The following is an 18,846-nucleotide window of genomic DNA, read 5'->3' on the forward strand; positions in this document are numbered from 1 at the left end:
GAAAAAAATACTCCAGTTTTGATGAGATAAGAATAGTGTCTTCTCCCAGATACTAGGTTTTTCAGAAGAGAAATAACTAGATTAGAATAATATTGAGTTTAAGGTTTTCTAATGAAATTATGTGAGAATGCATGGAATCTTGACCATTTTATGATTCTCAGTCTTTAGATTCCTCCATTTCCCTGAATATCTTTATATGACCTAATACTGCATTGCAGCTATTTTATGACTCAAAGTGACATGAGATATAACTTTATACTGAAAAATGAGAACCTCATTCAATTGTAACTATTAGTAGAATTTAGACAAAAAAATAGAATTTTTTGATCAACTAGTAGACCCAAGTAAATATTTCACCTGCTTTTTTGTTTGAAAAAACCTCAAGGTGTGTAATATCTTTAAAAAGTGGTAACTTAAGTTAAAAGGGTGCATCATAAAAGTGTTATGCTGTATTTTACTTGGTTAATTTGATTTTAAAATATGTGCATTGTTGGGAAGCTTGGGAAGATGGTGGAGTAGCAGGACCCTAAGTTCACCCCATCCCATGTTGACAACTAGATATCACTCACATCCGTGTAAATACACTAGAGGGCAATCCAAAGATGGGCAGAACAAACTTCACAACTAAATGTAAAGAAGCTGCATCTGAGAGGGGTGCCTGGGTGGCTCAGTCAGTTAAGTGTCTGCCTTCAGCTCAGGTCATGATCTCAGGGTCCTGGGATTGAGTGCCATGTCGGGCTCTCTGCTCAGTGGGGAGTTTGCTTCTCCCTCTCATTCTCCCTCTGTGCTTTCCCTCTCTCTTTTTCTCTCTCAAATAAATAAATGAACTCTTTAAAGAAAAAAAAAAGCTGCATCTGAGAGGTTACGAAGGGTAGAAACAGTGGTTGGGAGCTGCCCACAGGAGGGAGGGAGCTACGGGTGTAGAGAGGGGAAAGAAAACAGTCTCTCACACTAGGGATCCCAAACCATAACATCTGGCTTTGAAAACCAGAGGGGCTGAATTCCATGAGTTTGTATAAATCACAGGATTTGGAGTCTGGAGCTTAAAAAGTCAGCTGGCTCAGCACTGGGCAAGATGGGAGAGTGAGTGATAGCTGGATCCCGCCTTTAAAGATACAGCAGCCCATAGGCAACATAGAAATGACAGTTTGCATAGTGCCTGGGACAAACAGGAGGAAGATATGTTTATACTGATTTTGAGTGTGTTAGGGGACTTCTCTGGGAACAAAGGAGGTGGCAGGCACCATTTTCCTCCCCTGCTGCCCAGCATAAACACAGGGCCACCTGTGGGCAGCACTGCGCAGACACTTGCTACCTAACCTGCTAGCAGTGTGCCTTGCCCATGTGTTCTGCTGAGGACTGGCACACTCCAAGCATGCTGACCTCAGCCCTTAGCTCACCTGATGTCTTCTCAGAGCTCGCAGCCTGTGTCTCACTAACACCACAAAGAGCAAGCAAAGCCCACAACAGATACAGAGTCAATGAAGATGTCTGGACCGAAAGAAAAAGCGACTCAGACACAACACAAGCAACACAAACAGGAGATTCCCCTGAAGTGCCAGGTTCTGGTGAACAGGGGACACTGTACTGCAGAGCAGTACAGGACCTCTTCTTTATGAAGCCATTACTTTCAAGAGCAGAAGGTGTAGCTGACTTTCCTAACAAAGAGAAACTGACACAGATAGACAAAATGAGGAAACAGAGGAATATGTCCCAAATGAAAAAACAGGACAAAATCACAGCAGGAGATTAAGTGAAATAGAAAAAAGTAAGATGCTTGATAAAGAATTTAAAGTAATGCTCATAAAGATAGTGGACTTCAGAAAAGGGTGGAGGACATCAGTGAAACTCTTGACAAAGAGATAAAAAATGGGTGCCTGGGTGGCTCAGTCATTAAGTGCCTGCCTTCAGCTCAAGTCATGATCCCAGGGTCCTGGGATTGAGCCCCGCATCGGGCTCCCTGCTTGGCAGGAAGCCTGCTTCTCCCTCTCCCACTCCCCCTGCTGTGTTCCCTCTCTCGCTGTGTCTCTCTCTGTCAAATAAATAAATAAACTCTTTAAAAAAAGAGAGATAAAAAATAACATATCAGAGGTGAAGAACTCGATAAATGAAATTAAAAATACAATAGATGGAATAAATAAACAGTAGGCTACAGGAAGCAGAGGAACCTGTAAGTGACCTGGAGGATAGAGTAATGGAAAGCAATCAAGCTGAACAGGTGAGAGACAAATAAATACTACATAATGAGAATAGACTTAGAAAATTCAGTGACTCCATCAAGCATAAGAGAGAAAGGGGGGCCCAAAATGTATTTGAAGAAGTAATAGCTGAAAACTTCCCACATCATGGGAGGGAAACAGAGATCCTGATTCAGGGGCACAGAAATCCCCCTGTTAGGATTCAACCTAAGGAGGTACACACCAAGACACATAGTAATTAAAATGGTAAAAAATAGTGATAAACGAAGAATTTTATTTTATTTTATTTTATTTAAAGATTTTATTTATTTGACACAGAGAGAGAGCGAGAGCAGGAACACAAGCAGGGGGAGTAGGAGAGGGAGAAGCAGGCTTCCCACCAGGCAGGGAAACCAATGCAGGGCTCAGTACCAGGATCCTGGGATCATGACCTGAGCCAAAGGCTGACACTTAACAACTGAGCCACCCAGGTGCGCCAGGAAAGAATTTTAAAGATTGTAAAAAAAAAAAAAAAGAAGACGGTTACATATACAGGGAAACCCCATAAGGCTATCAGCTGATTTTTCAGCAGAAACTTTGCAGACCAGAAGGGACTGGTATGATATATTGAAAGTGCTCAAAGGGAAAAATTGGAAGCCAAGAATATTCTATCCAGCAAGGCTGTCATTTAGATTAGAAGGAATTTCCCAGACAAACAAAAGTTAAAAGAATTAATGACCACTAAACCAGCCCTACAAGAAATGCTAAGGGGGGCTTTGTAAGAGGAAAACAAAAATCATAAGTAAGAGTAAGAAAAAACAGGAAGCACAAAAACAACAAAAAAATAAGTATATCTATAAAAATCAGTCAAGAGAAGCACAAAATAAAAGGATGTAAAATATGATACCAAATATCTGAAATGTGGAGAGGAGAGGAGTAAAATTAAGCAACCATTAGCTGAACATAGACTGCTGTATGCAGAAGATGTTATATATAAACCTAATGGTAACTACAAGTCAAAAACAGTAATAAATTAAAAAATAAATAAATAAATAAGGAATCCAAATATGTTGCTAAAGAAAACCAACAAATCATGAAAGAAGAGAGCAAGAGAAGAAAGGAACAGAGAGGAACTATCAAAATAACCATAATTAAGTAACAAAATGGCAATAAATACATACATATCAATAATTACTTTGAATGTACATGGACTAAATGCTCCAATCATGGCACATGATGACAGAATGGATAAAAAAGCAAGACCCATCTACATGCTGCCTGCCAGAGACTCATTTCAGACTTAAGGACATATGCAGACTGAAAGTGAAGGGATAGAGAAACATCTATCATGCAAATGGAAGTGAAAAGGTAGCCTGAGTAGCAACTTATATCGACAAAATAGACTTTCATACAAGGACTGTAAAAAGGGACAAAGGACACTGTATGATCATAAACAATACAATCCAACAAGAAGATATAAAAATTGTAAATATTTATGAATCCAACTTGGGAGCACCCAAATAAATACATAAAGCAGTTAACAACAAACATAAAGAAAATGATCAATAGTAATACAATAATAGTAGTGTACTTCAACACTTCACTTACATCAATAGACAGATCATTCAAACAAAATCAACAAAGAAACAGTGGTTTTGAATGACATACTGGCCCAGATGGATCTAACAGATATAGTCAGAACATTCCATCCTAAGACAGCAGAATTCTTTTCAAGTGTACGTGGAGCATTCTCCAGAATAGATCACATATTAGGCCACAAAACAAGTCTCAACAAATTCAGAAAAATTGAAGTCATAAAAATACATCTTTTCTGACCACAATGGTATGAAACTAGAAATCAAGCACAAGAAAAAACATGAAAAGCACATAAATACATGGAGGTTAAATAACATACTACTAAACAATGAATGAGTAAACCAAGAAATCAAAGGAAATAAAAAATACATGGAGACAAATGAAAATGAAAACACAATAGTCCAAAATCTGGGATATAGCAAAAGCTGTTCTAAGAGGGAAGTTTATAGCAATATAGGCCTACCTCAAGAAGCAAGAAAAATCCTAAATAAACAACCAATCTAACCTTACATCTAAAGGTACTAGAGAAAGAACAACAAACAAAGACACAAGCCAGTAGAAGGTAGGAAATAATAAAGATTAGAGCAGAAATAAAGTAGAAACTAAAAAAACAATAGAACAAATCAGTGAAACCAGGAGCCAGTTCTTTGAAAAATCAACAAAATCATAAGCCTTTAGCCAGATTCATAAAAAGAGAGAGAGGACTCAAGTAAATAAAATTAGAAATGAAAGGGGAGAAGTAACAACCGAAGCACAGAAATCAAAGACTGTAGGAGAATGTTAACCTATGTCCCAGCAAACAAAAGCCCAGGACCAGATGGTTTCACAAGGGGATTCTACCAAACATTTAAAGAAGAGTTAACACCTGTTCTCAAACTATTCCAAAAAATAGAAAAGGAAAACTTCTTAATTTATTCTATGAAGCCAACATTACCCTGATACCAAAGCTAGATAAAGACACTACAAAAAAAGAGAAATACAGGCCAATATCTCTTTCTGAACATAGATGCAAAAATTTTCAACAAAATACTAGCAAACTGAACCCAACAATACATTAAAAATTCATTCACCAGAATCAAGTGGAATTTATTCCTGGGGTGCAAGGGTGGTTCAGTATTCACAAGTCAATCAATGTGATTCATCACATCAATAAAAGAAGGAATAAAAACCAAATGATCATTTTAATGGATGCAGAAAAAGCATTTTAGAATATAAAACATCCATTCATGATAAAAACCCTCAGCAAAGTGGGATTAGAGGGAACACCTCAACATAATAAAAGCCATAAATGAAAAACCCACAGCTAACATAATATTCAGTGGTGAAAAACCGAGAGCATTTCCCCTAAGGTCAGGAACAAGACAAGGATGTCCACTCTCACCACTCATATTTAACGTAGTACTGAAAGTCCTAGCCACAGTGATCAGAAAAGAGGAAGGAAGAAGTAAAACTTTTTCTATTTGCAGATGACATGATACTATATATGGAAAACCTTAAAGACTCCACCAAAAAGCTATTAGAACTGATAAATGAATTCAGTAAGATTACATGATACCAAATAAACATACAGAAATTCATGGTATTTTTATATACTAATAAGCAACAGAAAGAGAAATTAAGAAAGCAATTCCATTTACAATTGCACCAAAGGTAATAAAATATCTAGGAATAAACTTAACCGAGGAGGTGAAAGACTTGTGTAAAAATATATAAATTATCTTTTATCAATGTTTTATAGTTTATATTTTATATATATATTATATATAGTTTATATATTTATAAACAATATTTATAAACATTGATAAAAGATGTTGCTGTTTCCACACAAACAAGTGGAAGGATAATCTGTGCTCATGGATTGGAAGAACAAATATTGTAAAAGTGTCCATACTACACAAATGTATACAATCTACAGATTTAATGTTATCCCTATCAAAATACCAACAACATTTTTCACAGAACTGGAACAAAGAATCCTAAAATTTGTATGGAACCACAAAGACCCCGAATAGCTAGAGCAATTTTGAAAAAGAAAAGCAAAGTTGGAGATGTCACAATTCCAGACTTCAACTTATACTACAAAGCTTTAGCAATCAAAACAAGCATGGTACTAGCACAAAAATAGGCACATAGATCAATGGAACAGAATAGAAAACCAGAGGTAAACTCACAATTATATGGTCAGTTAATCTTCGACAAAGCAGGAAAGAATATCCAGTGGGAAAAAGACAGCCTCTTCAACAAATGATGTTGAGAAAAGTGGACAGCAACATGCAAAAGAATGAAACTGGCCCACTGGCTTACACCATACACAAAGCTAAATTCAAAATGGATTAAGGACCTAAATGTGAGACATAAAACCGTAAAAATCCTAGAAGAGAGCACAGGCAGTAACTTCTCTGATATCGGACATAGCAACTTTTTTCTAGATATGTCTCCTGAGGCAAGGGAAGCAAAAGCAAAAATAAAGCTATTGGGACTACATCAAATAAAAAGCTTCTGCACAGCAAAGGTAATAATCAACAAAACTAAAAGATGGCCTATGGGATTGGAAAAGATATTTGCAAATGACATATCTGATAAAGGGTTAGTATCCAGAATTATAAAGAACTTCTATAACTCGGTGCCTGAAAAACAACTAATTCAATTTAAAAATGGGCAGACAACATGAACAAACATTTCTCCAAAGAAGACATCCAGATGTCCAACGGACACATGAAAAGATACTCACCATCGGTGATCATCAGGGAACTGCAAAGCAAAACTGCAATGAGCTATCACCTCACACCGGGCAGAATGGCTAAAATCAACAACACAGGAAACAACAGGTGTTGGCAAGGATGTGGAAAATAGGAATCCTCTTGCACTATTTGTGGGAATGCAAACTGGTGCAGCCATGCTGGAAAACAGTATGGGGATTCCCCAGAAAGTTGAAAATGGAACTACCCTACAACCTAGTACTCACAGTAGTGGGTATTTACCAAATACAGAAACACTAATTCACAGAGACACTACGTGTACCCTCTGTTTATTGCAGCATTATTTACAATAGCTAAATTATGGAAGCAGCCCAAGTGTCCATCAATAGGATAAAGAAGAGGTTTTATACATACACACACATACAAATATACACGCAATGGAATATTGAGCCACAAAAAAGAATAAAATCTTGCCATTTGCAACAACATGGATGGAGCTAGAGAGTATAATGCTAAGCAAAATAAGCCAGCTAGAGAAGGACAAATACCATATTATTTTACTCATATGTGGAATTTAGGAAACAAAACAAATGAGCAAAGGAAAAAATTGAGAGGGAGAGGCAAACGAAGAAATAGACTCTTAACTACAGAGAACACACTGATGGTTACCAGAGGGTAGGTGGGTGGTGGATGGGTGAAATAGGTGAAGGAGATTAATAGTACACTTATCTTGATAAACACTGAATAATGTTGAATCAGTGTATTATGCACCTGAAACTAATATAACACTGTATGTTAACTCTGCTGGAACTAAAATAGAAAACTTAATAGAAGAATTTATTGCATTATTAAAGAAATGGTTGTCAGCTATTTTCTTATAAAGGATAAGATTTTATTTAAATTTTGAAAAACATTATTTCAAATGATAAGGTACTCTCCAGAATGTATTTGTATATTAACAGAATCAGGATGGTTTTTTTTTCCTTATTGTCTTTTTCCTTTTATTTTTTAAAGGTGAAAATGCCTCACATTGTGCTCTTTTCTTTAGGTTTATTGTAGGGAAGGAAGAAATTCCCACACATTCTTATTCACCAGAAGCAGCATATGCAAAAGTGGAACAAAAGACAGAGAAACATGAAGAAAAGCCAAGAAGATTGAATATAATTGCTCTAATCAGGAAACTTGTGGATTCAGTGTAAGTTTTTTATCTTGATATTTAGCACACTGTGTTACTGTTTTATATGATATTTGTACTTTGCCAAGGTGTTTTATTTTCTTTTCAGTAATGATATATATCATATCTATCTTTTTTTTTTTTTTTTTACCAGAAACAGTGCATAGAGTTTTATAAAAGGCACATAATGGCAAGTCAGTGTTATTTATTATTTTTGTCTGGACTATAGACCAACATATGCCTTTAGAATAGATTTATATGAACTTGTAATAGTTTTCTATGTCAAACTAGACACAGTTGCAGGAGGCTAGAATGGGGAACTTTAGGAAACAGGTTAATATGTGCTAATCAAATATTCCAAATGTGGAAAGGAGAAAGAAAAGTTTTGGGGCACATTCAAGAAGATAGAGGAATAATAAGGAGCAAACCTTACATAAATGTTTTTTGTAAGAGTAGAAATTTTCAGGGCTTTGGAAATGGAATAAAACATCTTTATTTGTATATTATACAAAGAAGTCTGAATTTCATGCAAATAGTATTTGTTTTTTTTTTTAACTTTGTCCTTTTTTTGTTGTTGTGATGTTAGTCACCATACAATACATCATTAGTTTTTGATGTAGTGATCCACGATCCATTGTTTTCATATAACATCCAGAGCTCCATGCAATATGTGCCCTCCTTAATACCCATCACTGGGCTATTTCAAGTATAGGAATTATACTTCTATATAATATTAAAATACATCTATAATTAATAGAAAATTTAGTGATTTAAAATTAGAACATCAGTCAATAAAAATAATCTTTGTAGTGATATTTTAGAGAGTGTTGAATGAATAGCCAATATAGAAAGTTAAGGATCAGTTATGGGAAGCTGAAGCCATAAATCAGACCTTAGACTCTCATTTCACCCCTGCTGGCTTTGTGATTTTGGGCAAGTGATTTAACCACTCTGGACCCTAAAGTCCTCATCTGTTAACTTGGGTTAATGATCTCTGTTACGGAGTGTTGCGTCCATTAATGAAATAACATGTGAGTTGCCTCACGTACATGAGCACAGAGTAGGTGCTCAAAATTTTTACTGTATTTAAAGACTTTGTCTTCATTTTAGTATACAGCACATACAGAAGGTAAGAGGGAGGGAAGGAATAACAGATGGCAGGAATAATTGTGGTAGTAAACTTTTTAAAAAAATTTATGTATATCCTTTTTTTTTATCATGATAAGTGCACTCCTTAATCCCCATCACCTGTTTCACCCATATCCCTAACTACCTCCCCTTTGATAATCAGCAGTTTGTTCTCTGTAGTTTAGAGTCTGTTTCTTGATTAGTTTCTCTCTTTCTTTTTTTTTTTTCCCTTTGCTCATTTGTTTCCTAAATTCCACATATGAGTAATATGGTTGAATATTACTGTGTGTGTGTGTGTGTGTGTATACCACCTCTTCTTTATCCATTCATTGATTAAAATGGGCTGCTTCCATAATTTGGCTATTGTAAATAATGTTGCAATAAACATAGAGATGCATATGTCCGTTTGAATTAGTGTTTTGTGATTTTTGGGTAAATAGCCACTAGTGAGATTGGTAATGAACTTCTTAATTCTTAAGCAAGTTCAAAATAGTTACTGATCACCTGAGTGAAGAAAAGAGACAAGGAATCCCTATTCATGGAAATCATGTCACCATGAATCAGAGGGGAATGCGGAGATGGGAATGCAGAGAATGTATTATGTGGGTGAATGATGCCTTGGGTATCAGAACTAATCAGGTCATGGCAGAACTTGTCAGACTTGCCTCCGTGAGTCCACTGCTGTGGAAGCAGATGCAGGGTAATACATAAGCAGAGCAAATAAGACAGGAGATGGGGAGTCCAGGTTTTGAGAAGTTTTAATAATAGACTGAGGGAAGATTAAATGACAGTATAGCTGATACCAGAATTGAACTTCACTAGCAAAGAGAGTTTAACGATTTCTGTGTAGTTCCAGTTCCAGTTCCTCACTGGCTGAGGAATGCCTTTGAAGAGGACACTTAGAAGTATGAAGAGTGATGGTTTACACATGGCCACCCCTCTCTGATTTACCTCTTTTAGGTCCCAGCTTTAATCCCTCAACTTCACACGGCCAGTTATGTCCCATCATTCTGATGACATAAGGGCTACGGGCAGCAGGAATCCCTGCCGTCTCCCTTGTCTGTGAAGGGCTACACGTATACGCCAGCTGTGGTGCAGAATTGGATTTCCGAAAGGGTTTTGCTAATCAGTTTGTAAATGGAATTAGAGAGGTGTGGAGCTAGAATATCACTCTACACATTATTGTTACAAACAAGAAACTTAATGTGTTCCAACCGTGAGATAATTAATTAACTGCAGTCTGCAAGAATTACAAAGACTAGTCATTTTGGAACATGAACACTTCATAGAGAAAGGGGGAGAGCCAGACCCCTGTTAGATATTTTACTTACTTTTTTACGCCTCAAGTGAATATATAGTCCTGGAGTCAGCATACCAAATAATTAAAAATCTATGTGTCTTGAACAGTAGCCCCCCCAGCAGAAACATTTACTAAACACCAGAGGACCAAGTGGTTTGCATTTAAATCACAAATAACCTACTTTTGAATTCCCACATGATCTATTACTCTATTTATTTTAAAAACTGAATTTTGAATTCTAATACCGTATCATGTTTCTTTTCCAGATGTTTTCTCTCAAATATAATTAAGTATAAATTCCTGTAACCTGAGCACTTTCTCATTATGATTGTTGCTCAAGTACTGACTTCATGGGTGACTTATGACCGTTATACTCTACAGTAAGCAACTTAAAGCTTCCAAAAGACTTGGCAGAGTATAGAGATAATATATTACATATTTTTCATATTTAGTCACAAATATTTACCAATGTTTTTTCTGTTCTGCATTTAAGTATTTTGACTGCAGTCACATATTTTATGCACTGTGTCAAATGGTGAACTGAAAAGAAAAAATCTGTTATCTTTGCTTTTTTATGTCCTAAGAAACCAAAAGATGCATGCATTTAGAAACAAGTAGGTAATGTTTTCTCCTTTTTTGGTTAGAGAGTTTTAAGCACATCTACACACATACACATCATTTATTATTTTTGTCTTATTTCAGATGTAAGCATGGACCAAGGCATAGGTGTTGTAAACACTATGAAGATAATTGCATCTCTTATTGCATTAAAGTAAGTATATAAAAGTATCACTGTTAGCTATGGGGAATATATATAGAAATAACTTTTTAAAGATTATATTTATCTGAGAGAGAGAAAAAGCATGAGTGGGGGGAGGGGCAGAGGGAGAGGGACAAGTAGACTCCCTACTGAGCACAGAGCCAGATGCTGGGCTTAATCCAGGACCTGAGATCATGACCTGAGCCAAAGTCAGACACTCAACTGGCTGAGCCACCCAGGCATGCCCCATATAGAAATAACTTTTGAATTAAAGTATGATTTCAAAGTAAATGGAAAAATAGACAGTAATTGCTATCATTCTTTGCATTTGACTTGAAGAATGAGAAATTTGTGAAAAATAGATAACAATTTAGCTTTTAGTATTCATTTACCAGATCCTTGGTTAATTAATTTAAAATTCGCTTATTTAAAAATTAGTGAAGGGGTGCCTGTGTGACTCAGTCGGTTAAGCGTCTGCCTTCAGCTCAGGTCATGATCCCAGGGTCCTGGGATCAAGCCCCGTTTCGGGCTCCCTGCTCAGTGGGAGTCTGCTTCTTGCCCTTCCTCTCCCTCTGCCCCCTCCCCTGCTCATGTTCTCTCTTTCTGTCTCAAATAAATAAAATCGTATAAAAAAATTAGTGTAAAACTTTTAAAGTAGAAGAGAAGGTGAAGCAACAACAGCAAAAAAGACAGAAAAATAAAGTTATTAAAATTTATATGTTGTAATGTGTTCTCCTTAGAATGCGTGCTAGAACAAGGTCCCTGGGGTATGCTGTCTACTAGTGGATCAGCAGTCACACACATACCCTGTGCGCAATCTGATACAGTGACATTTGGTGTTGGACTTGTAAAGCTGTTACATTTTTGAAGGCATCGAGGTTACTGGAGCATGTTCACAGTTGCTCTACATGAAGGAAGTTAGCTGTGCCCACTGGCATAAATTCCTCCCTCCCTAGTATATTTGTGTACTAGAATGTCTCTGCTCACACCCGTCCCCCGTTCTGTGCTTGCCGTCCTTCCATCCTCCATCACCACCACCTCTGGGGAGGAAGTCATTTTCATTGCAGTTAGTCTGGTTCAGGTGGCACCACCTGCCACAAATTCTCTAGTTTTGGCTGTCACAATCCTGATGCTTTAAAAAGTTTATGTTTTTCCTTTATAATATCTGATCCCCACTCAGTTGATGATGGGAAGTTGTACAGCACCCCCAAAAGACAGCCTCCCAGCAGTCACTCTGAGGAAGAGGGACTGTATCACATTTTGCTTCTGAATGTGAATGCCCATGGTCTAATATTGATGGTGGCATATACCCAAGCTAACACTTACCTTAGAGTCCCTGAAGATATGAGCAGAGTTAAAGCAGTATTTTTTCATTTGTGCAGTAGTTTCTGAAACACTCCTTCCAAATCTGATTTCCTGCCCCACTTGTACAATGGCGGGGGGGCGGGCAGCAATGTTGCTGGCAGCCCTCAAGATCTGCCAGCTCCCAGGCAGGAGTTACGCCCTCCAAATGGACGTAATTCTGATTTAAGGGGAGACTTCAGGAGGGGAACTAAGAGAACTATTCTGGTTAAATCGGAGGTATTTGAGAAAGTTTGGAAAGAGGGCAAGTGATATTTAAAAAAAAATTATATGAGAAAAGGAGAATTACTGAGGAAGGAAAACATCTAGTCATTGTATCAAAATGTGTACCAGTCCTATAAACTTGGCAATTTATGTATAAATTGGAATATTGTCCATGAATGTAAAATTATTTGGAGACCTGTAGGTGAGGAATTTACGCTACAAATATAGTAAAATACTTTGACAGTGCACCTCATTATTCTATCAGCTCAGTTATACCACATGTTAAATCACATCCCTGAGTAAATATTCATATGAATTAGCCTTCCCTGCAGCTCACTATGCTCCATTTATACTTTTTGTTGGTTCCTCGTAAGTGCCAATCTCTGTTTTGTCTTTGTGCTTTCTGCCCAAGCTATCTGAAATGTTTTTCTCATGCTAGCTCCTTCTCTTTTCTGTTTAAATGTCACATCCTCTTTCACTTCCCCTTACCACCTAATTTAATATCGACTGCCTCTTATTTCCCTCCTAGAGTCTTATTTCCTACACAACACTTAACTGTAATCTGTAATTATTTTATTTATGTACTTATTTGCTCTTTCTCTAATGAGCGTGAAGCTCCATGAAGGCAAAAACTTTGTGTCCTCTTCACCACTCTGTCCCCAGCATCTAGTGTAGTGGTTGGCACATGAGAGGCCTTCAGTGAATGTTTTCTGAATACGTGAAAGGGTGAATGGATGGAAGGATGAATGGATCTCTTGAAAATAGCATGGAAAGATTGAACAGGAGTGTGATCCTTGAATCTTTAAATTAATATTGTTAAGATTATTAATGGCAAGATAAAGTGTGAACACTTCATGCATTAAACATATACTGGGCAGTTTCAGTTAAGCAAATGCATGGTAATTTATGCTGATTGGTCAGACAATTTAATTTTCATGTTTTAACCAGGTATTAAATAGTTTCAGGTAAATTAATGAATGTTTCTTCATAGTAATTCAGTTTTTTTCTAAAAAAGAAGGCTGCTCTCTGAAAGATACAAACCTGACCTTTGGAACTTAGCAGGAATGTAGACATTTTTCCATCCCACTGGTGGTGAGAGAGGAGGAGGATGGGAGACTGGTATTACAATGTATTGGTTGAATCATGTGAAATACTGTTCTTTTATATAACATTAGCTTTTGTGGTAATTGGAATTTTTCAGCCTCTCAGTATGAAGTGACATTTAAACTTCATTACCCTAAATACTGAAATGAAATTGACCAACAGTAGTCATCCTCTCTGTTCCCTTTTGCCCTATAGATAGTTGCAGGTAATATGGAAAAATGTTGGCAGCAAGTATGCCTTTGTAGTGGATTTGCTTTTTCGAGTTTTGTTTAGTATACTTTAAAGCTACCATTTCTTAGAGATGTTTTAGCCTGACACTGTTGAGCATAGAAATAAAAACCTAGGTATAATTTTTTTTTTTTTCCTGGAGAATTCTTTTAACCTGATCATTTAAAAAATTGATATTAAAGGTCTAAAAATAAAATTATTTTTCTGTCAAAAGAATTCCTATTTATAGTAATGATTAAGAAGAGTTCTCTGTTAAAATTTCTGAAAAGCATTTTGGTTTTTTTTGGAATTTCAGTGCTTTTGTTCCTAAAATTCAGTTATGGTTTAGGAATTATAAATCCTATGTTAACAATGTTAACAAAATGTCAAGAAATGGAAGTTTGGTGCATAGACAAGCTTGGCCAGTGCTTTTGAGCCTTTCAAGTTTTTGAAAATCAAAGATGAAGTATAGTCACTGAAAAATTTTACTCTTATTTTAAGGTAATTGTTTTAAAATTGAGGTCTTTAAGGCTTAATTTTGAAAATACTTTGATATAAACTGGGGTTATTTATTTATTTGGAATTCTGTTTTGATTCTGCGACAGTAAAATTTATATCTGACAGACTTAGAAATTTGGGTGTAAATCAGAATTTATCCCAATTTTCTCTAGGGTTTCATCAGAATGTTTAGTGTGGGATACTTGATCCAGTGCTGCCTCAGAATCCCCTCTGCATTCAGGCATCTGTTCACACAGCCATCCCGGCTATTTTCTCTCTTCTACAATAAAGAAAACTTCCAGCTCGGAGCTTTTCTGGGCTCTTTTGTTAGTATATACAAGGTAAGGCTTTCAGAAGAGGGAGGAAAATGGGAAATAAATAACATGGCTATTATTAGAATGAGATACGGCCTTTACCCATCTATCATTTTTTAAATACTTCTTTCTGTTGTATTCATAAATAACGTCTCCAAATATACACAACATATTAGGAATTGAGGTTGGAGAAATTTCTTCTTTTAAAATATTACTTAATGGGCTTGAAAGTGTAGACATATTTACATTTATACATAATAAAGATTCTCAAAGACTTTTTTTTTCAATAATGTAGATACTGAAAAAATATAACTTTTTGATATTTCTAACATCAAAAGTGGTATTAATATATCTGGTCTGTTTGTATTTCTTAATCATACTTGCTGCCTGCTTATTAATTTAAACATATTTCAGACCCTTCTAGCTGATATCAACACTTGAGCCAGTAAAGATTTTCTTTTGTAACTTATATAAGCAATGACTTATGATTTTTCTTTGTCCTACTCACTATTCCTACTGCACTCTCCCAAAGAACCATAGTGAACATTCTTCCACCCCTTTCTGTATGTTCCTATAAACATACCCACGTGAGTATAAGTGCACACCTAAACACTTATGTAGGGATCATCCATGACACAGTACTCTGAAATTTTAAGTAATGGTGTTTTAATGGGAGTCACTCATATATAAATCATATTACCTTTTATTAACCATCAAAAATCTAGATTCTAAATCTAAATGTAGATTCCAGATGGTAAAATGTGTTAACTAAGGGTAATTGTATGCATATACACACACTTGTTCTTAAACTAAAAGAAATTAATGCTGGGAAACTTCAATTCTGGAGTCATTTTGGGTAAGATAATTATGTATCATTTTATGTAAAAGTTTACTTATAAAAGGTAGGTATGGGGGAAGTATTTTGAAATGGACAGGAGAACAGGAGTAACAAATGACAAACTATAGTTAATTACTTGTTATGAAATATTACTAATATTGAAAGTATTTTCAATATGGTGTGACTAGGAAACATTACTGATGTGTTTAAATACACAAGAGTTAATAGGACAGAATATTGGCAGTTATGTTTATATTCATTTTCTTTTTCATTTCTCCTGTCATAGAGTTTGTATTTATTCTTAACATAAACTCTTAAGTGTTACATGTAGATTATCTCCAACATTTTTATCCTGGGTTGGTTATTCTCCACCATCCAGCATATCTCAGAGCAAGATATTGATTATATTTGATATATAGTTTTTCTATTCTTTTACTTCAGTCTTTCTGTGTCTTCAATTTAAAGGTTGATTTCTTTTAGATGACATGTATTTGGTTCTTCCTTTTTTATATAGTTTGATAATCTCTATTAATTGGTATGTTTAGACTGTTCACATTTAATGTACTTTTTGATATGGTTTAGTTTAAAGCTTGCTAGTTGTTTTGTATTTGTTCCCCCCCCCCTTTTTTTCTTTTTCTGCCTCCTGGGTTTTTTTTTAATTTCTATATTTTATTTTTATTAATTTTTAATATTTTTTGTATTCATTCTTCACGTTTGGCTTACTATTTATACTTCTTTTTAAATTTAATGAATGTCTTAACATTTATAATAAACATTTTAAATCTGTCAGTCAATTTTTTCAAATATTATACCACTTCATGTATAGTGTAAGAATCTTACAACACTATACTTCAGATTCCTCCTTCTCATCCTTTGTGGTATACATTTATCTTTTCATGTGTTATAACCTCCCCAATACATTGTTACCATTTTTGTTTTAGACCAGGAGTCAGAAAACGTTTTCTGTAAAGGGCCAGATGATAAGTGTTTTCAACTTTATGGACAGTATTTGGTCTCTGTCACGGCTACTCAGCTCTGCAGTTGTAGTGTGAAAGCAGCCATAGACAATATATAAATCAACGAGCATAGCTATATTCTAAGAAAACTTTATCAGACTTTAATTAGAATTTCATAAGATTTTGACCTGTCACAGCATATTATTCTTTTATTTATTTCATCCATCGAGAAGTATAAAAACATTCTTAGCTCATGAACCATACAAAAACAGGTGACAGGTCAGATTTGGCTAGTGGGCCATAGTTTTCTGACCACTGATTTAGAGTTAATTTATTTTTATAGAAATAGACAATATTAAAAAATGTCTTCTAAATTTATCTTCATTTTGCCATCTTCAGAGCTCCTCATTTCTTTTTACAGATCTAAACTGGTATTATATTCCTTTGGCCTGCAAAATGACCTTTAACATTTCTGGTAATGTAGGTCTGTAGGTGATGAATTTTCTCAGTGTTTATCCACTCAAAAAGTCTTTATTTCATCTTCATATTGAAAAATATTTTCTCTGAGGATAGAATTCTGGCTTAGATTTGTAGTTTACCCAACTTTTCTCCTTGTTAGAGTGGGAGTGATTCTGCATCTAGGCAAGGTAGAATTTATGCTTTCATTTTGAAAAACCATGACAACAAAAATATTATGTATAATTTCTTAATAGAGTCTATGCAGAACAATAACTTTATAGTAGGTTATTGTTGATAATTTTCCCGATCATGTATTTAGTTTGAGTTAGATAGGATCACCAGTTTGCCTCCACAGTCAGCTAGTGACTCACTCATTATAGATGTTACATGCACCTTTTCTAGGAATGAAACAACTGAAGTCATTGCATTTTCTTCTTGATACAGGGTACTAGTTGCTTCCTGCGCTGGGTCAGAAACCTGGATGATGAACTGCATGCTATTATAGCTGGTAAAGCATGATAAAACAGAGTTATTATTATTGTATCAATCAGTGGCAGGAATGATGCAGAAATAGTTTCCAAATTCATCTGATTTCTATGTAACTCTTTCTCTGGAATACAGTCTCTATTGAGGCGCTAGTCCAAACATTTTATATTTGCAAAGTTTAACCTATCAAGGCATTCTTGCCATCAGGTGTTTTGAATTGGCAGTATAGTGATTTGGGTATCTGCCCTGCTACAGGCCAGAAATCCGGGGGAATGTGTCATAATAGAACATAAAACTTAAAAACTTTGTGACTAATGGAAAGGCAGTTCTATTTCTCAAAGTATTCTGTTTTTGCCATGGGCATGTGACATATAGTTTAATAAAATATATTTTTTATTTTTTAGAAACTTAATTTCATAAAAATTAAAACATAAGATTAACATTTTCTACAAGTTGCAACATACATGCTACTTAAGTTAAATTGACAATTTTCAGATATTTATTAGCAATATACCTGCTAGCAGTATTTCAGGCCTCCCCCTGCCTTGGTCTTCCATTTATAGAACAAAGACACTACTATGGAGAGAAGTGTGATGATAGCACTAAAAGTAATTTGAGCTGTTAAAAGAATAGATTAATAAATATTTCCACTTAGAAATGATATCAGTAGCCTTTAAAAATTATTTTTGAAAATCATTATATTTGTCAGGACAACTGTTGTTTTTAAAGTTAAATTTAGAATGTAAAGTTTATTTTGATATGCATATTAGAATTGTGTTCCTAACTCTGAAGGTCCATTTCTTAATTTAAAAATATATGATACCCATAAACTTACCCCATTTTAATGTCAAGTCTATTCCTGTCCTTGATTTTGTATAACAAAAGGCAGTGCTGCAGATCAATTCTGTCTTACTTTAAGTGAATTGACATTTCTGAGTGACTTAACTAACAAATACTTCAAGATTTGATGTTTTGCTTTACTTGTTGTTTCAGGATTTTTGGCAGGAGTATCAATGATGTTTTATAAAAGTACAACAATTTCCATGTATTTAGCTTCCAAATTGGTGGAGGTAAGCAAACATTTCTATGTATGTATATTTCCAAAGGATATAGAGCTTTTCTAGCTGGTTTAGCAGCAAATATATATCCCAATTTACAAGAGCAAGTCAGTTTTATAAAAGTATTTACAAAGTCAGTTCTCCCATTTTTTCTTCTTTCTTTATGTATTTTGTTTTCAAATATATACAAGTGTAGAAAGAATAAAGTAACTAACCCTCATGTACCCATTATACAGCTTCAACAGTTAATAGCATTTGACCAGTCTCATTCCATCTCGACTGCCCCAACCTCAGAAGGACTGAATTTTTTTGAAGCAAATCCCAGACATATATCACTTCTTCCAACTCAGGATTAAAGACTCCTTAAAAACAAACAGATCAATAGTACTACCAAAGTATAATCAAATTACCCCATTTTCATATATTTAAAAAACCTCATAGTTCTTTAATATTAGTATGTATACAGTTAGAGCTTATATTCTCACTGATTGTCAAACAGATGTCTTTTTGCAATCTCTGTTTTAAT

At 35.2% G+C, this 18,846-nt stretch overlaps 1 protein-coding gene across 1 annotated transcript in view; it reads left to right on the forward strand.

The window, feature by feature from the left end:
- Positions 1-18,846, forward strand: part of LOC102742624 (transmembrane protein 135) — a 50,888-nt gene that overhangs the window by 22,709 nt on the left and 9,333 nt on the right. Inside the window, exons 5-9 of the mRNA XM_081798433.1 lie at positions 7,521-7,667; positions 10,777-10,846; positions 14,383-14,550; positions 17,221-17,284; positions 18,256-18,332. Coding sequence (XP_081654559.1) covers positions 7,521-7,667; positions 10,777-10,846; positions 14,383-14,550; positions 17,221-17,284; positions 18,256-18,332 — 526 coding nt within the window. The remainder of the gene's footprint in view (positions 1-7,520; positions 7,668-10,776; positions 10,847-14,382; positions 14,551-17,220; positions 17,285-18,255; positions 18,333-18,846) is intronic.

This window comes from Leptonychotes weddellii, chromosome 11 (genome assembly GCF_054177405.1).
Source record: "Leptonychotes weddellii isolate Sample4059 chromosome 11, ASM5417740v2, whole genome shotgun sequence".
NCBI classification, from domain to species: Eukaryota; Metazoa; Chordata; class Mammalia; order Carnivora; family Phocidae; genus Leptonychotes; species Leptonychotes weddellii.